Source organism: Dendrobates tinctorius, unplaced genomic scaffold (assembly GCF_039654945.1).
Source record: "Dendrobates tinctorius isolate UK_male_01 unplaced genomic scaffold, ASM3965494v1 ptg000011l, whole genome shotgun sequence".
NCBI lineage: Eukaryota > Metazoa > Chordata > Amphibia > Anura > Dendrobatidae > Dendrobates > Dendrobates tinctorius.
Window position 1 is genome coordinate 24,513,552 of NW_027361679.1, and position 20,121 is coordinate 24,533,672.

General features: G+C 43.8%; 1 protein-coding gene across 2 annotated transcripts; it reads right to left on the reverse strand.

The window, feature by feature from the left end:
- Positions 1 to 11,355: 11,355 nt before the first annotated feature.
- On the reverse strand, positions 11,356 to 19,851 carry LOC141099871 (uncharacterized). 2 transcript variants are annotated; one of them, XM_073587938.1, is made up of 13 exons: positions 19,217 to 19,851; positions 18,354 to 18,526; positions 18,179 to 18,253; positions 17,943 to 18,026; positions 17,707 to 17,727; positions 17,478 to 17,492; positions 17,300 to 17,383; positions 16,394 to 16,441; positions 14,466 to 14,540; positions 12,857 to 12,957; positions 12,498 to 12,669; positions 11,765 to 11,996; positions 11,356 to 11,655 (listed from the first exon to the last, which is right to left on the reverse strand). In XM_073587938.1, the coding sequence occupies exons 1-13, from the start codon at positions 19,228 to 19,230 to the stop codon at positions 11,556 to 11,558; spliced, it is 1,194 nt and encodes a 397-aa protein (XP_073444039.1). In that variant the 5' UTR covers positions 19,231 to 19,851; the 3' UTR covers positions 11,356 to 11,555. The 2 variants fall into 2 exon arrangements, with proteins under 2 accessions (XP_073444039.1, XP_073444048.1); XM_073587947.1 differs by having other exon boundaries at positions 19,512 to 19,850.
- Between the last annotated feature and the right edge of the window lie 270 nt (positions 19,852 to 20,121).

Here is a 20,121-nt window from a genome sequence, read left to right on the forward strand (position 1 = left end):
GTTCCAAGAAGCAAAAGTGACTGTGTATTGAAATTTGTGGGATACCTCTGAGGAGAAGAGGCGTCCAGGAACCTGTGTGGTCATCACCAACAGGAAACAGACAGGAATCTGTGGTGTACTGACCTGGGTCAGTGAGTAAGACTGTGTTCCTGGAGGGTTCAGTGAGCAAGGTCCTGGAGGGTCAGTGTTGGGAGGATCCCTGGAGCACGTGGTATGACCTTGGACCTGGTGAGGCGTAAGTGTTGGGCAGTCTCAGGCCGAGACGGATGTCCTGAATAGCACTCGCTAAGCCCCTGGACCTGGTGAGGCCAGTGTTTTGGGAAACCCTGGAAAGAGGGTCGGCTCCCTGAATAGCACCCGGTGTGCCCTGTCTGTTGGACGGTCTCAGGTGGAGACGGTACATCCTGAATAGCGCACAGAAAGGACACGTGAGTTTCGAGTTTTTTATGGTGTGTTTTCTTCTTTTTCTCGACTCAGCCTGTGGTGGCTCAGTGGGAGTCAAGAAGGTGACAAGCAGCTTGATGTAGCTCAGTGGGGATACGAAGGTGACAAGCGGCTTCCGGTAACCCGGCGGGGTTACGAAGGTGACAAGCGGCTTCCGGTGGATCGGCGGGTCCACGAAGACAGCGCAGCAGGAGCTGCAGTGACACCAGCCGCTGTGTGTGAACAGCAGCCGGTGGTGCCGGTGATCGGTGACAGCAGGAGCTGTGGTGGTGCCAACAAAGACTTGTGTGGTATTGTAAGAGACACAAACTGTGTTGTGAACTGTGGTCTGAGAAGACCGGTATAACAGACATGGGGAGATCTCGAAAGGGGGTGGAGTCCCAAAAGGGGGCGGTGACCCAAATCGGGGAAGTAGCCCAAAAGGGGGTGACCCAAAGTGGGAAGGTTCAGGAAATACCCACTGAGGCAACCAGTGCTGCTATGTCTGGGGAACCGCAGTGTGAGTGCATGTCTTGGGAGGAATGCGGTGTGTCTTTTCCTGATAATGACAAGCCACAGGTGTGTACCGTGATGCTGCATCGGGAAGGAGTCCCTGGTAGGCTGAACTCAAGGAGTCAGGTGACTCTGGCAGGAACTCCGCTCATTTTATCTCTGACCGAGAAAAACGTCAGAGTTCGCTGCGTCCACGGGGTCATTGTGAATTATAAGGTGGACAGAATACTAATTGAGATGACAAAGAGGGAGTGCCAAGGTGGTAGTATGCCACCAAACTTAGTGCATACCTTTGAGAGGCGCCGGGACTTTGCTATGTTTAAAAATGTGGGGCAGGAGGATGGAGACGGTTTCTACTGTGGGGCTAGCAGACACTGAGATGCTGACGCCTCCTAACGTGGACAGGCCAGACGTAAGGGCGACCGGAGAAAGAATTGCGTCAGATGAATTTACTGACCTGACGTCACCTAAAGGGTACCACAGAGTGAATGAGAATGACGTGGTAAACAAAAAGAGCGGAGCTAACACACGGATAGAGAGTATGTTGGGGGTTCACCGGACGATGTGGTGTGACTGTGACGTGTTGTTGCCAGTAGCCACCACTAGGACAGAATCTGGTGCTGTGCGGACTGAAACTCGTAACAGGACTGGTGGTAACCTAATCGAGAAGATAACGGGAGTAGAAACACGGTCAGAGGGTGACTGGTGGGTTCACTCGACTGACGGGACTGACTCACAGGTACCCTTTGACGATATAATTAAAGAACTAGTGGTGCGACACATGCTGGCCAAAAGAGAACAAGATCAGGAGATACAGTTAATAAAAGAGACAGTGGAAGAACATGTCAAACAAGAAAGAATCTTGAGACAGTTGGCCGAGCACAAGGTGGAGGGGCTCGAGAAAGAAGTCTTGGAGCTCAGAGGTCACCTGTCCACCTGGCAAAGTGTGAACAGGAGCCTTAAAGAAGAGATGGAAGAACTCAGAGGAGTAGTAAAAGGTCTTCTGCGGGAGAAGTTGGACAAAGACTTACCGCGGGTGAGCGCGAGTGACAAGACAGAACTGCCAGTATCCATCGGGGCCAGGGGTCATGAAGAGATCAAATCGTCTGAAGTTTATGAGTTAAGGACTGAAGAAGACAGTCACCCGGTCGGGTCAGCTGTAGTGAGGGAAGTGTCCGTGGTAAGGCCAGAGCCTTCGGTCCAGGAAGAGAGCAAGACCACGACCTTCCAGTCTGTGATCGAGGTACCCAAAGACATGCAAGAAGCCTGTGCGGAGGAAGGTGTACATGAGGCTTTCAAAGAGGCGGTCAAGGCGTGTGAGGTGCACTGGGCACCTGAGACTCACCAGTTAGTGGTAATATCAGACAGAGATTATACATCAAACCGAGTAGCTGTCCTGAAAGAGATACATTTACAATATCTCCACACCAAACAGCTAGTCAGGCGGAGAAATATGAAGGCTGCTCTGCGCCTAGAGTTAGCGAAGGAGGCTATGGATCGATTGAGTTTGCGGAAAGATGTGGTTCCAGTACCCAAAGCTCTAATTGAAAGAATCATTGGAAGATCCGGGAAGGTAATGCAAGACCTTGTGAATATATCCGGTGTGGTGAGGGTGAGGATCCCTCCTTATAATGAAGACCAGGTATCCAGTGTAGTGGATAGGATTCCCATCATGGTGGTTGGCTCCGTGGAAAGCCTGAGAAACTTTAGGATACTCGTGGAGTATCGAGTGGGGTACCTGCAAGAAATTGAGCAGTTGAGGCTGGACCGTCGGCAAATTAATAAAGAGGTACGGAATACCAGGTGGCGGCCGCCTTCAGACCCAAAATGTAAGGACCCGAACGGTTCCTCCAAGAAGTGACATGGCAGAAGGCCAAAGAGTGTCTGCAATGGGTAGTTCGACTGGCAGGATGACGTTGAAAGACCGTAGTTCCTGTGATACGCTGACTGAGTCAGACTCAGACCAGACAGCAGGCTCGACTAAGACTTTTGACCGCACCAACCGAGAGAGACGGTCAGTGAGGGAAAGATCAGATCATGAAGCGCACTGCAGACAGGTGGAGACTAGAGAGTGTTTGATTACGCAGACAAAACGTGACTGGAGGGTCAAAGTCAATGACCAGTATGATGACCACTGGGAGCGGGGGAGGCCTAACGTAGAGATGAGGCCGTATGACAAATGCAGACGGTTCGCAAGGTGTAGTGAGTGCCCGGTCTAGAGAGCCGGGGGTTATGCTGTGTGTTCAACCCCACAGGTTTGAACATAGGGGGAGGTATGTGGTGCAGTGACCACTGTGTCCGCTAGGGGGCGCTGTCTGGGTGTCCCAGGACAGCCGTATAAGCGTTTCCATTGTCCTAATAGGTGTAGGATACTGAATGATCATAATGATCAGCAAAGGTACAGCTGATGTTCCGTTACAATGTGCCAGGGAAGCCTGTGTGTGGCTGTGTGCAATAGGACCTTTGGTGAGGTCATAGCCTTGTGATCACCTGTGGGTGTGGTTATGGACCATACAAGGTACCTGAGGTCTGGTCACAGGTGGTGAATGCAGAGACCTGATTGGTCCGTTTGGAAGGTCTTGTGTGGCTTCCTGCTTGACAGCACGTCTGGATGCTGTGACTAATGGCGATGTGTGCCTGACAATTCCCTGGGAGAAAGGAATAGACGTTTGCAGGGTAAAGCAGCATGCAAGGTAACCTGGAGATGGGACTGCAACTAAGAGACTGTATGGCCTGTTGGTTAAATGAAGCACAGCCTGTGTGACTAGGAGGGCTAAAGAGGAGCAGAGCTCCAGTGTGAAGATACCCTGCTGTAAGACTGTTGCATATCGTTTTGGTTTATGAGAATGAATAAACCTCATGGACTGTGATATTGCTTTATGAAAACCTGTGCCAGACGTGATTATTCGCTGCCAAGCGAGTGTCCCCCAACCCTGAATGACAGCGCTACCTCACAATAGATATAATCATTATAATTTGTTATAACTAACCTTAGTTAGTTACTATGCCCGGGCAGTGCCGGGCTCTTCAGCTAGTTAAATATAAATATATTTTTATGTATTTTTCTTTAAGGGAATGAGTCACATACAATTTTTTTAAATGACCATTAATGCAATATACAAGGGACAAATACAGACACACCATGACCAGAGCACATAATACCACCACATAGTGACTTATAATACTACATACAAGGGACAAATGCCATCACAACATGACCAGACCACATAGTGACCAAATAATACCACATACAAGGAACAAATATCACCATACGATGAACAGACCACATATTACCACCATAGTGACTGAATACTACAATACTGATCATTAATTACAAAAAACAAAACACAATACTAAGTGACATTATACACAGGAATTCTGTATTTACTGTCAGTGTACAGGTAATACAGTGATCACCAGTGACATTATGCGCAGAAGCTCTGTACATAGTATACAGTGTCAGTGTACAGGTAATACAGTGATCAATGGTGACATTATACACAGAAGCTCTGTATATAGTGTACTGTACAGGTAATACAGTGATCACCAGTAACATTATACACCAGTGGACCGGAGCTGTGCAGGTGGAGGGCGTGAAAGCAGAGCACGCCAGAGGCAGAGCAGTGTGCATCACATAAGAAGCAAGCTGCAACACTGCGCTCCAGGAGAGAGAGAACTCCCCGTCAGAGGACTGGGACTGAAGGACGAGATATAGAAAGCTCTGTCTGAGTACGTGGACTTGGTAGCCCCTGTGACCAGAGGAGGCTTTCCCCCTGACAGGGCAGAGACAGTGACCCGTGCACACAGCCCTGATGCCCGCGGTGACAGGCCAGAGCCCCTGAGTGTGGCAGAGAGACTTTTCAGAGTGCGCAGCATTGTTCCTGCGGAGAGACTGTTAGCTTAACATACAGAGATTTAGAGCAGGGGAGACTCAGGTTCCCAGTGTCTCCCTGCTTCCTACTTTAACCACAGAGTTCCCGGTTTCAAATAGAGTAGAGACAACAGAGACTTCAAGTGCCACTGTTGACGGTGCCAACATTGGAGAAAGAGACCCTGCAATCAAGACTTCACCGGACTGATAATTTACAAGAATTCCCGTTTAACCATTTCTACTCTGCTTGACTGTTTCATAGCTTTACTTAAGGCCCCGTCACACAAGGCGATCTCGCTAGCGAGATCGCTGCTGAGTCACATTGTTTAAATCTTTATTACACTGTTAATTCCTTTGCAACGCCATCGATCTCCTGTAAAAAAAGGTGAAAATAATAACGCAACAATATACATTACCTGTCCGGCGCTCAGTCACATCCCACGGCATAAATCCATATTAGGGGATAATTAGTTTATAGGCGGAGTACTGCAGTGCTAACACAGCTGCTCAGACTGTAAACTACTGTAGAATGAATGGAAGCAGCTGGTGCAGCCTCTGTGATGAGTGGTGAAAAAATGTGGCAAGGTCACTAGGTATGAATACTTTTTCAAGGCACTGTATATATCCCTATTGAAGCCCCTTAGTGTTCTCACCAACAATTTTAGGGCCATTTTAGAGTATGATGTTCCCAAAAATGTGTCCACCCACACACAAACTGAGTATGATATCCCTACAATGATTCCTCCCACGCAGTTTCACTCCAGACATACTGTACAGTATAGTACCTATCAGTATGACGCTTCCACTGAGTGTGAGGGCCTCCACAGCCCCTACTCCTTATGAGGGCCCCCACAGCTCATCACATAGTAAGCAGGCCCCACATATAAGGACGGTCTTCACACAGAATGAAGACCCCCCACTCAGTATAGAGCCCCACTTAGTATGGAACCCCCACAGTTCCTCACTCAGTATGGGAGTCCCCACTTAGTATTGGATGCCCATAGCCGACCGTCAGTATAAAAGCCACCCACTCAGTATAATAGCCCCCAAAGGCTCATCACACATTAAAATGGCCTCCATAACTCCCCACTAAGTATAATGGACCCCCACTGCACATCACTCCTGATTAAGGTCCCCACAGTTCCTAACTCATTATGGTGGCCCTCACAGTTCCCTATAGCCCCTCTCACATTATTATGGTGCCCACGATGCCCCATTCATTATAATTGTTAGGAACCGTGGAACGCACTAAATAAAAATAAATAATAAAGTGGGTTCGCCGCTCGGGGTCCACCGTGCAATAGGTGTTACACCACTGCTAGGTAATGACAGATGAGCAAAGTGCGCAAAGCGGGCTCTGTTCAAACACAGAGGCGCCGCAACATAAACATACAAAAACGCTGAGCCTGTTAGTGTCACAGACCACAGGGAAATGCACACACGGTATCTGGTCACAGGAGCAGGACCCAAGGCAGAGGAGCTGCGTCCATCTAGACCTACTGTGTGTGCGGTGTCGCTACCGCAGACGCCAAGGAGGGCTGCAACTGCAGCGTGGCGCAGGACACAGCCGCTAGTCGACAAAGCTAGGAAGCAGGCGCAATGTCGGACGCTAGAGCAGAGGTGCGGTGTGCACAATGGCCTAAGGCTTGCCACTGACTGGCGCTGACTGCTGCACTAATTCCCTATCCACATGCGTAATATCAGAGGGAAGGGGTTTCAAATGAGTCAGTCACCAGAGTCATACATCCGTCACCATTCACACATTTAGCTTGAAAAGTCTATACTAGCGCGTGGCCGAATGGTCAGGCGCGCTTTTTATAGCCATGCGGGACCTTCCAGATCTCCGAGATGGACCAATGAGATCTGGAGCAGGACTTGGGCACATGACTCCCGATCTCCAATGGGAGATCGTCTCGTGAGCATGCCCAGTAGGAGCACAGAGGAACTTAGTCTCTGGAGCAGTCTGCTGCAAAGTAATCTTCTCTGCAGTAGATAGACAGCAGGAGACCACTGAATGTGAGGCTCTGGATTCCTGCAGAGCAGACGCAGAAACCAGACGCCTAACAATAATGGTCCCCACTAGCCACCCATTCATTATAATGGCTCCCACCAGCCACTCATTCAGTATAATGGCCCCCGCCAGCATAATGGCCCCTACCAGTGCTTCTCTCAGGATAATGGCCCTCACAGCCCCCACTTTCAGTATTTTTGGCCCAACCAGCCCCCCAGTTAGTATTATAGCACTTACCAACACCTACTCAGTATGATTGGCCCACACTAGCCCCCATTATAATTATGATGTAACTATACACCAGTTTTGCAGGAATCCCTTCTCGATCATGACATACAGTTACGTCACATGTCAGGAAGGAGTTAGGCTACTTCTGAACAGAAATAGTCCCTAAAATATAAGTGGCCAATTCATTAAGATTCATTAAGTTTTGTACGTCGGTGTTAATGAAAGCCCTGCTGGAGTAAGATTGGTCTAGCTCATTAAGAGGTGAATGCTTTTTACTGAATTAGGTGCCTCTAACATCTGCTGTGCACCTGTATCACAAATGTTACTCTAGTCAACAACTAGAGTACATTTCTTGTATAATTTACGCTACTAAAGCAGTCGAATTTTTGATGAACTTGCTTTACGGGCTTCGCCATGGCCTGTCCAGCTTATGCTCCAGTCACAGTGACAGAGCCGGGCGAGAAATGACAAATGTTGCAGAAATTTTGCACAAAAATTTTTTCAAAAGAAATCTGTATAAATTGGGCCCAATTTTAACCTCTTAATGACCTCCGATAAACCTTTTAACGGCGCAGTTAAGGGTACTTAAACCACAGTGCCGCTAATGGCGCTGAGGTTTTATGATATAGCGCCCCCAGAGTCAGAATATCTCCTGGATCTCGGCTGCCTGGAGTAGCCGAGAAACCCAGAAAACATGATTCGGGTCGGTTTTTACCGACCCCGGTGTTGCGATTGCTGTTATTAACAGTATAACGGCGATTGAAAAAAGTCCAATTGGCCACTTAATTTCTCTCTCCTCTGATGTGATCGCACATCAGAGGAGAAAGAAATAGGGTCCCCCGAGCCCCCCACAGTACCTCCCGGTGTCCCTGGACCCTCCTGCTTCCCCCATGGGCGTTGTCCTCTTCATCCAGGAAGAAAATGGTGGGCGCATGCGCAGTGCTACCGCCAAGATCTTCTGTGTGGCATCCAGCAACAATAGGAGATTTTTCCTATTAGTTCATTTTGGTCACTTTAATAGACCCTATCACAGTGATCAAAATAAAAAAATTAGTAAATCAACTCCCCATTTATCACCCTCTTAGAGAAAAATAATAAAATAAAAATAGTATTTATTTTCATTTTCCCATTAGGGCTAGAGTTGGGCTAAAGTGAGTTGGGCTAAAGTTAGAGTAAGGGTTGCGGCTAAAACTAGGGTTAGGGTTGGGGCTAAAATTAGGGTTAGGGTTGGGGCTAAAGGTAGGGTTAGGGTTGTTGCTAAAGTTAGGGTTAGGGTTGGGGGTAAAATTAGGTTAAGGTTGGGGCTAAAGTTAAGGTTAGGGTTGGGATTAGGGAAAGGGTTGGGATTAGGGTTGGGGTATGTTAGGGTTAGGTTTGTGGTTAGGATTATGACGCTACAGCTATGCAGGTAGCTGCAAGCTCTACTAGATGGCAATAGATATACAACCACATTGTAAGTTACTACTTAACTTTTACCTTACACTTTCCATTCTTGTTATCACTTTTGTCAGTCCTAGTCTGTGTATAAGGAATTTACATATTGACACCCTCTGGTGTCTCTCAGTATCATTCTGATTTCCCATGAGGCATATCTGAGTACTGACACCTACTGGTTTTTCATGCACTTGCACTGCACTTTACTTAAAAATGTTTAATGGTGCACTTTATTTACCTAAAAAAAATTCTTTCATGATGCACTTATTTTATATATGATTCACAGTGCTGCTGTTTTTCTTTTATCCTTAATTCACTGCACAGTAGTATGATTTTATTATTCACTAATTTGCATATTTTTAGCACCATTTGTTGTATTAGTATCCCCCTATATCTGGATAGTACTGCCCCTCTTTTAGCATATCCAAAATTTTAATTCATACAGTGATGCTTTCCTTCATTATTTATATTCCTGTTATACTAATACAATTTATATTTTAATTCTGGGATTCATGGTCGATGTGTATATTTCTCTGTGTTGTGCTAGATGGCAATAGAGTGGAAGGAGGGCAGCACATCTGCAAGAGCAGACATGCAGCGCTGCAGTGAGGCTACCACCAAATGGCAGCAGAGTAGTCAGACAAGCCGAGTCAAAACCTAAACCGTCATGCAGTACAAAGGGAAAAACAAGCACAGAGTCAGCGGAGCACCACAAGGTCATTACCAGTCCAAAGCAGAAGTACCAGAAGCAAGAGACAAAGTCAGGTCAGAGCCAAGGCCGAGTCAAACACCAGGAAATCCAAAAGCAAAGGGAAACACCAAGACAGGATGGGCAGAGAGGAAGGAACAGACATGTGTAAAGTCAGTAAGTGCAGCAGGACAAATCAGGGTACTACCAAAGTCAGATACTCACACCGTACGCAGAAAATATAACTGACATTGCCTGCAGGATGCAGCAAGGAGAACTAGCCGACCTGAAGCCAAAGCAAGGCAAAGTTAACCCCTGACATGACCAGACCAGGGAAAAGGGGCTGATAGGACTCAAACCCGATCTGGATCATGACAGGTGTGGGTTGGGGTTAGGGCTGTGGTTAGGGTTATGGTTAGTATTAGGACTAGGGTTAGGGGTGTGTTGGGGTTAGGGTTGGAGTTAGAATTGAGAGGTTTCCACTCTTTAGGCACATAAGGGGCTCTCGAAACGCGACATGGCGTTCAATCTCAATTCCAGCCAATTCTGAGTTGAAAATGTCAAATGGTGCTCCTTCCCTTCCGAGCTTTGCTGTGCGCCAAAACAGTGGTTTACTTCACATATAGGGTATCTGCGTACTCAGGACAAATTGTCCAACAACTTTTGGGGTCCAATTTCTCCTGTTACCCTTGTGAAAATGAAAAATTGGGAGCTAAAAAATCATTTTGGGGAAAAAAATGTTTTTTCATTTTAACGGCTCTGCGTTATAAACTTTAGTGAAACACTTGGAATTTCAAAGTGCTCACCACACATCTAGATAAGTTCCTGGGGTGGTCTTGCGTCCAAAATTGTGTCACTTGTGGGGGCTTTCCACTCTTTAGGCACATCAGGGGCTCACCAAAAGCGGCATGGCGTCCAATCGCAATTCCAGCCAATTCTGCATTGAAAAAGTAAAATAGTGTTCCTTCCCTTCCGAGCTCTGCCATTCACTCAAACAGTGGGTTACCCTCCACATATGGGGTATCGGCGTATTCAGGAGAAATTGCACAAACTTTGTGTTTCTTTTCTCTTTTTACACTTGTGAAAATAAAAAAAATTGGTTCTGAAGTAAAATGTTTGTGAAAAAAAGTTAAATGTTCATTTTTTCTTTCCACATTGCTTCAGTTCCTGTGAAGCACCTGAAGAGTTAATTAACTTCTTGAATGTGGTTTTGAGCACCTTGAGAGGTGCAATTTTTAGAATGGTGTCTGTTTTGGGTATTTTCTGTCATGTAAACCCCTCAAAGTGACTTCAAATGTGATGTGGTCCCTAAAAAAAATGGTTTTGTAACTTTTGTTGTAAAAATGAGAAATCGCTGGTCAAATTTTAACCCTTATAACTTCCTAACAAACAAAAAGTTTTGTTTCCAAAATTGTGCTCATGTAAAGTAGAAATGTGGGAAACGTTATTTATTAACTATTTTGTGTGACATATCTCTCTGATTTAAGGGCATACAAATTAAAATTTTTAAAATTGCAAACTTTAAAGGCTTTTTTGCCATATTTTAGTTTTTTTCATATAAATAAGGGAAGTCATATAAAAAAATTTTTTACCACTACCATGAAGTACAATATGTCATGAAAAAAAGTCTCAGAATCAGCAGCATCCGTTAAAGCGTTCCAGATTTATAACCTCATATAGTGACACTGGTCAGAATTGTAAAAATTGGCCTGTCATTAAGTAGAAAATTGGGTCTGTCACTAAGGGGTTAAACTTTTTTCAACCTTTGAAACACTGCGGCTACTTATGGATGGTATCTGAAAAAAATGTTTACTTAAAATTCTAGATCCCTTTAATCCTAACTACTTGCTTCTGTTTTCCACTGCTTAGCCTTCAGCTCTGTAACGGCCCTTGTACATGAAAAGAGTAAAACTTGTTCCCAATTGTCGCCAATGCAAACATGCCGGCAATCTCCCCACGAATGAGAACAACGTCCCTTCAACAAGTAATTGGGTTTTTGTGAATGTAGAAGAATCCTTGCTGCACATCGCCCCGTGTAACCAGCTGATGTGTCACCGATGACATGTGCTGTGGATGGAGACAGGACAATGGTATTAGTGATCGTCCTGTCCCCATGATTGCTTTTCTCCCCAAGTAAAGAATCCAGACACTAATGAGTAGAAATGCCGCAGTCATTAGATGGTTAATCACTAATTTATTTTTGAGGAAGGGGAATAGGGAAAGGAAAGATTATATAGTAACATAGTAATATGATGATCCAGAGGAAGGCAAAAAACCCATGTGGAAAACAGTAAGCTTCACATTGGGGAAAAAATTCCTTCCCGACTCCATATATGGCAATCAGACTAGCTCCCTGGAGCAACGCAATTTTCTTTTTTGGGCTATGATCAGACAGGTGGCACTGGATGTTTTGCCTTCTGTCTCGGGTCTTTTTCCTTAGCCGATTGATGTTTCCATTTTTTAATCCGCTTCATGCAGATGAAAACACTGAAAAAAAAAACAGTATATACTTTGTTATATCAGCTATATACACATAACTGTAAGATCTCTCCTACAAATACAGAATTATTATTTGTGGATTATAAAGGATAAATACCATATTGCAGCAATCAGTGCGATGATAATGCAGCTGACCGCCAAGAATGTTATCAGGGATTTCTCCTCAGTTGTCATGTCCTTAATATCTGTCGGCTCAGGTGTGGTGAGGTCAAGCACAGGTGTCATGTCCTTCATAATGTCTGTCGGCTCAGGCGTGGTGAGGTCAAGCACATGAGGATGTGTAGGACGAGGCTTGTATTTTTCGGTCGTCCTTCTAGATCCTGTGATAACTAAAATAACAGAAATATTTATTAGTTTATTCCATCTTAAGAATAGAACATTAACCCTTTCCCGACATATGATGCAATCGTACCTCCTACTTTGGGTCTCCATGTATGTATCGAGCTCAGGAGCTGAACCTGCACCATACCCGGGAGATACAAGTATCAATATCGGCTAGAGCCAGCTCCGATCTCTGCTGTTTAACCATTTAAATGTCATTGTCAATTACTGGACCTTAGGCCTTAATTGTGGGCTGCCAAGGAGTTGCCAGTCATTGCAGCCAGGGGCATGCTCATGTCCTCAATGGCTGCCATCTCAGTCCTCCTGTGAACCCCTCAGAGTTGCACCAAAGTTTAGAGATTTTTCAACGCTTTTATGACACTTTTTTGGTATAAAAGTTTTGATGAATCGAGTCGTAGATCTGTACATAATAATCATCTCCAGATTGATCTGAATCCCATATATCTAAATATTAACATTCAGCAGTGTCAGTGATAATATGTCCTCACCTGTTACATGATATGTGATCGTACTGACTGGCACACCAGACTCCAGAATGGTGGAGCACTTGTACATGCCTTCATCAATCTTCTGGATGCCCTTCAGCTCTACATAGGGCTCCTCGATGTCTCTTGATTCAAGTTCAAGCAAGTGTGGAAATGGAAGACTGACCGGCATAAGCTGGAAAGATAAATGTCAGTTTTAGAAGTCACAATCATTTACCATTAAGATTATTTCTAGCATTGTTATTATTAATGTGGCAATTAATGCCAAAATATTATGGTCATATGTACAATGATAAAATCATTATTATTATCTCATCTAGGATTTTTAACCGTATCCTTTAGATAATCTGCCTTATACTTACACTAACGAACTTTATTTTACGTGACTGCTCCAGCCTGGCATGCCAGTCAAAGCTACAGTCCAGGATTAGATCTTCATACTCTGGAACTTCTATATTTCTCTCTAAATTAAAAAGTAACAAAAAACATTACATAAGAAATCATCTAGCTATTCTTTCCCTTTACTTAAAGCATTTAAAGGGAAGGATCAAGATAACTTCAAGCAACTTTTCAGAATAAACTGAAAGAATAACATTATATCTGGATATTATATGACTTGTACCCTGCATTTGTCCCAAACTGTCTTCTTTACAGGCTCTATCTTTAGGGGTATGTGCCCACGATCGGAGATGCTGCAGGTTTGATGCAGCGTGCCTGCAGTGACCAGCTGTGACAGCATAGTGGGTGGGATTTCAAGAAATCACATGTTTACTATGCATCCACAGATGCCCATGCCTCACCTGTGAAGACTGACATGTGGCGAGTCTTTTCAGACCGCAGCATGTCAATTTTTCTTAAAGAAACTCTAGTTTCTGCAAGAGAAATTGCAACAATAAAATATGCGGGTTCACCAGCATTTAATAGAAGGCAGCGCTTTGGACACAGCGAGCGTGTGCTACTAGTTCTGGATTGTGGGCACCTGGCCTAAGTCTGCTATCCACTCTGAGCTGGAGGGAGGAGACTAGATGTGCACACAGCTCTAGCCTGCTATCCACTCTGAGCTGGAGTGAGGAGACTAGATGTGTATACGGCCCTAGTCTGCCATCCACTCTGAGCTGGATGGAGGAGACTAGGTGTGCATATAGCTCTAGTCTGCTATCCACTCTAAGCTTGAGGGAGGAGACTAGGTGTGCACCTGGCCTTAGTCTGCTATCCACTCTGAGCTGGAGGGAGGAGACTAGGTGTTATTATCTCATATACAACACACGGAAACAGAGATGTATTGCTGCTCTCTACTTTTTATTGAGCACACAGTAGGAAGCACAAAGATCATGTATGAACTTATAATGCAATAATAAGCTGTATGGATGTGAATCAAGCTCTGATTTGAGGTAAAAGACTTGATAGAAAGCTCAGCACAATGGTTCTGTGTCTAACTATACCCGGTATCTCTCCCTGCTCCTCACTCTTCCTTTGCCTCTAATCTACTTAGAGTATAATGAGCTGCGAACATGTCCCCTGTCTTGTGTGAGGAAGATGGATTTGAACTGTTTGAATGAACAAGTTCAGGAGGCAGTGGGGAAGCGAAAAAGTGTCTTATAAGTGGGAAAAGAAGCAGTTTTCTCTGATAAGATATAACATTTCTGAGAATTGTCTGTACAATTGATTTATGGAAACTGTGTTGAAAGTATAGTTCTATGTGTGAAGAGCTTGTCTCCTAATACAGCTCCTTCCAAATGTCATGTTGAGGAATATAGCAAACCCCGTCCTACCCCAGTTCTGTCCATTTTGGAGGAGCTGGTCGAATCAGGCAGGAAACTGCCAAAACTTGCAATATTTTTGCACAACCTCGCATGATGCAAACATTTTGTGACTTTTTTCAGTTTTTTACACTAGATTTCTGACTGAAACACTTTGATGATTTGGAGCCTACACCTAAAAGGAACTTGTCATATTATAGTATCTCCTCACCTCCACAGTCTAAAGTCTGAGAAAGATATTTTTCCTGGTTTCTGCATGGAGAACACCAAAGTCCAGTTTTCAAATCTGATAATAAAAAAAGAAATCAATTAAATATGAAGTTAGCATTAAGCATGTTCTATTATATTAAAATAAGTCTAATAATGTCCTGACGTGTAAACCCCCCACCTCAGTCACCAGCACATGGGCGACACACGGACCCTTAGATTCTGCTTATAGAGCCTGTAGGAATCTAATTATTCGGAATCATATTCAGATATTTCAAGACTGTCTGCCATGATCTCAGGCCTATTGGAAGTCTTCTGAAACTTGTGGTTTACTGCACTGTGAGGCACAATTATTAGGCCACTGAGTATTTTGACCATATCATCATTTTTATGACTATTTTAAATCACATGTTGTAAAAACTTGAAAGCGTATTAGCCTGAACAGGGACATATCTGCGACGCCAGTGCCTACAAAGAATGGGGAACATTATACCAGAAGGCAGCCTAGGATGAGGGACATTATTGCAGGTAGGGACCTAGGATAGGACATTATACCATGAAGGGTCCAATCATGGGGACGTTATAAAATAATGGTGCTCAAGATGGGGACAATATTAGAAGAAGGGGTAAGAATGGGGGACTTTATTCCAGATAAGAGACAGGTTGGGAGACTATATTACAGAAAGAAGTCTGGAGGGGGCAATAATACAGGAATAGGCTTGGATGAGGGCCATTATTAAATACAGGAGCTAGGATGGGGAACATTATAACAGAAAGGAGGCCAAGATGGAGACATTATTAAATAAAAGAACCACGTTTGCCTTCATAGGACACTACAAGGATTCTTACAACTAACCAACAAGCAGTTGGGGTCCCAGGTCTAAATTTTACACTGAGGCCCATCGAGCTCTAGATACGCCACTAGAACTGAAGCAGATCCCGGGATGTGTATTTGTGTAATGAGGGAGGATGTGGACTAACAATATCAACCCCCTCTATTAAGGTGAGCATAATTATTAGGCAGCTTGCTTTTCTCAGACAAAATGGTCCAAATAAAAGTTAAAAGTCTTACAGAGGGATGCAGCACTCCAAAAATTGCTAAAATATTGATGCGTGATCACAGAAACATCAAAAGTTTTGTTGCAAATAGTCAACATAGTTGCAGAAAATGTGTTGAGGGAAAGGTTTGAGAAGAAGGAAACATGAAGCAACCAGGAGCCAATTATCCTCCATTGCTGTCATATTCCAGAACTGCAACTTCATGGGAGGGCAAAGCTCAAGGTGTTCAGTGCTGAGTGACATGGCCAAGGTAAGGGAGGCTAAAACCAGAGGACTACTGCACAAGACACAATTGGAAACCTCAAGACCAGGACAAGAGATATCTGAAGACAGATTTTCCAAAGAAAATTTGGACTGATGATATAGATGTGACTCTTGAAAAAGCAGATGGATTGATGTTGTGTCTTGATCAGTAACTGGAACACACCTACACTCTGACTCAGATGCCAGCAGATTGGAGGTGTGGAACTGCTATGGGTTGGTACTACTAGTTGGACTTTTTCAGAATGAAGAGGGACTCAAAATCAACTCCCAAACCTATGGTCCTTCCAATTTTTAGAACACACTTTCTTCAAACAGTGGTAAGAGAAAAGGATGGAAGGCTTATGGCAGTTCTTGTAAGGAAGAGGCCCGGCTAGATTGCTCACTGATATTTCATAGTTGCCTAATAATTCTGCACACATAGATATTCTTCTTAGAAACACAAAGCCTCACTTTTCTTATATATTCCAGTTTCAGGTTTAATAACCTTTTAGATTGACCGCCAGCGCTGTAGTTGTTCCATTAGAAAATTAATGAAAAACACAAAATTGCCTAATCCTTGTGCACACAGGGTATCTAGATGTATATATAGGACATAGGATGATACTTTACCGGTACATTTGTTTCCAATGCACAAACAGCTGCATCTATCGAAGAACTCTGTGAAGAGAGGAGACATCATACAATAAATCCCATCATCCAATCAGAGGAAAGTTGTCATTACTTCTCATAAGTACATTGTTATAATATCTAACCTCTCGTGAAAGATTGCGCGTATAGACAGTGACCTGAGCTGTAATGGCGCCATATATTGGAGTATTTTCTCCATCCTGCTACTGGATCTAATCAGCTCTCCAGATAATATTTATTAGTGGCTCTGATTAGTACAGGCGTTATATCTGAGGTGTTACACAATATAAATATATGCCTCTCTGTGTTACAGTGCGGGCCGCAGAGACCCCAGAAAGCGCCAACCATAAGGTGTGTCCACCATACACGTGTACTATATATACGTGAGTAAACAGTCAGCTGTCACAGCTTTCTCCCAGCAGAGCACAATGAAAATATTTTACAAGTATAATTTACATAAATAACAATGGCTCCGACTCATCAAGGAGGGCGCTTATAGGAGTCGGAAGCTCCTCATTCATTAAGAGGTGCATGTCTACTAATGAATCAGGAGCGTCTGACGAGTGGTGTGTGCCTCTGTGCACTTCGCCACAAATCTAACTCTAGCCATTGACTGGAGTAAGATGTCTGACGTAATGAACACCACAGTTAGTCATCAATTAGATGATCTGTGGCATCACGCACCCATCCTGCCCCAGCTTCACCATTTGGTGGCTCTGGGAGGAACTGAGATGAAAACGCCAAAATTTACAACATTTTTCTGCAATTTTGAGTTGCTCAAAATTTTTGCAACTTTTCAAAGCAATTTCTGCCAGAATTCTGGTAAGATGACTTTTATGAATTGGGGCCTATATATTTCTCTGACTAAAAAATAATTTTTTAAAGTACCTTGATTTTCTGCATGGCCACCGGCACAGATGATTCTCTCCTGGAGGCAGGTATCACAGCGGGTAACGGTTTGTACCAGTAAACCTGGAGGAATGCACAGACAGTATTAAAACCTTCTAATGATATAGACAATAATAACATCAATCAGGAGCTGAAATCAAGTATAAAATGGACTTACCACAACTGTTCGCACCTGAAAAATGAGAAAGGACAAATTACTGAAAGTTTTGGCTGTCAGACTCCTACAGTAACAGTAATGTCCTGGACTGGAAGACATTACAGACTAGTGAGGGGAAGGAAATAAGAGGAAGGATTGTACAGGTGGCTATGGGGAAACCTAGAGTTGGTGTCTACTAGTATTTCTACAGGAGGCTGGGAAAGGCTTGTAGAACTGTATCAGAACTTACCATGTTTATTTGAGCACCTCCCTAAAAAAAGAGAATTAAAGATATGCAGAATTATTAATTAAAAACAAAAGAGCAGTGAAATAGAGTATATAATGGGGAGAAATAAAACCTATTCCCTTCTTGTACTGCTATTACTTCCAATACATCAGTATTGGGAGATCTCTGTACATGGGACATGGGGAAATGCTACTATTCCAGGCACAGCCTGGCTCCACAAGAAGAAATATCTCACTTACTGTTGTTGGATTCCTCCACAATATCCCAGACTTTCTCTAAAAGCTGGTAGAAATGAAGTCCGACTTTTTGAAGAAGTTGGGCCCCTACAATATATAAAGAGAAGGATTAATGACAGATATTACAGGCGACTCATCTATTAGTGTTACCCCCACCTCAGCCCCCAAAACACATTATTATCAATTTTGCATTAGTAGCAGAAACTGAATTTTTATCTACATGGAAATGTAGAATTTACCTGTAAAGTCCGTATTCTCAAATAAGTCCACACATTTCTTGTATTCAAACGCTATTTCTGATATTGCGAAATTTTCTGTAATGGAATAAATACAATCATTATCGGTGTTAGATCCATCCATCCATCCTACATGAAGAGATTTAGGAAATCTAGTGAATAGTAATGAGAGAATTACCCAGCGTCTGAACGTTATCTTCCAGGTATTGCACCACTGCTCGTTCGGCAGATCTGGCATACCGTTTCATGGTCACATCGATGTTTTCATAGGCTTGGCTATTGATATAGATTTGAAACTTCTCCATAGCCTTTTCGCCTCTGGGGTTACATTGAAGGCAGCAGAGAGATGGTCTAATGAAGAAAGATGCCATCAGCATGAAAAGCCCCAGTTTGGTCTGGATAAAACCAGACATTTTGAAAAAAAAATCTATCTAATCACTTCTAGAAGTAACTAGTCGCTAAGTCGCAGAGAAAACAGAACTGTATCCCACAAAGAGAAAACAGCACTGATGCAGTTTAGAACCTCACACAGTGTCTTATAGGAATCTGCCTTTATGACATCACAAAGGGACAGTGATGTCATAAGGAATATGCAAATCATGCTCAGTGACACATGAGCTATTAGGAAGCCCATAGGATGCCTTTATGACATCACAAAGGGACAGTGATGTCATAAGGAATATGCAAATCATGCTCAGTGACACATGAGCTATTAGGAAGTCCAGAGGAAACAAATAAGTATCACACAAAACATATGGAAATAATGTCCAGAAACACATAAGATATCGGAAGGGCTGAATAATATTTTCACACCATTCACATGGTAAATGCAGGGAACTCTTAACCCTTGGGCAATGGGCAGATCAGTCACTGGGAATGGACCATTAGTCTCATAGTCGATTATTCATTGTAATTGAAGATGTAGGAGTTTTATTTCCAGGCCTCATCTTGTAGATTTTTGCAGATATGAAGAGACATCAGGCATACGCCATACACATATACAGTATACACATTCTTGTAGATATACACAAATATACTTACTGCACAGCCTGCATAGACACAGTCACTATATATATGCTGCACACATACAGTATACATGTACAACATACAGTATATACACTGTGAGGTAGCGCTGTTATTCAAGTTTGGGGGACACTCGCTTGGCAGCCACACAATCAGATCCAGCTGGGGTTTTCATAAGCCATAACAGTCCATGAGGTTTATTTGCCATCATAAACCACAGCAGCAATATACAACAGCGCAGCTTCCATTATATAGCTTCACATGACAGCATAGCGTCCATTATACAGGCTATTTAGCCCCAGGGTTATCTCACCCACGTCAGGGTTCCCATATGGCTGTTTCTCCAGGCTGCAGACATCCACTCACTCCTCAGGGACTCTCAGACACTGGCCACCATTACCCACACAGCCGCTCCACAGGCTGTTAGTGAGGAGATCCTTCTCCTCACGGGACCTTCCAAACTGGACCAATCAGGTCCCAGCATTCACTCCATGTGACCTAACCTGGCCACATTATATGGTCCATAGCCACGCCCACCGGGTCACATGACTATGACCTCACCACAGGTCCTTCACACAGACATATATACTTTACAATAGCATTCATAAACATACATATGTCTCTATCTCAAGGTCACCCACCTTGAGATACATAATGGCTCTTCAACCACTCACACTCTTGGGACATCCACACAGCGCCCCCTCGTGGACACAGTGGTCATTACACCACAACACTTACACTATATATACAGGCTAGGCACTCATTATGCTACTCACAAATTTACATATTCACTATATACACAGGCCACAAACATGCTCACTTACACTATATATATACCGGCTAGGCAACATCAACAATCTAAAGGAGTTGCTGAAGACACTGTGGGTAAACATGGACTCCACATACTTAGCCAGCCTTGCTGA

Excerpts from the sequence above, each read along its gene's own strand:
- LOC141099871 (XM_073587938.1), bottom strand. Across the intron at positions 18,027-18,178 it reads TGAGAATACGGACTTTACAG|GGGCCCAACTTCTTCAAAAA; the intron begins GTAAATTCTACA and ends TATATATTGTAG. Across the intron at positions 12,958-14,465 it reads TCAGACTTTAGACTGTGGAG|AGAGAAATATAGAAGTTCCA; the intron begins GTGAGGAGATAC and ends TTTTTAATTTAG.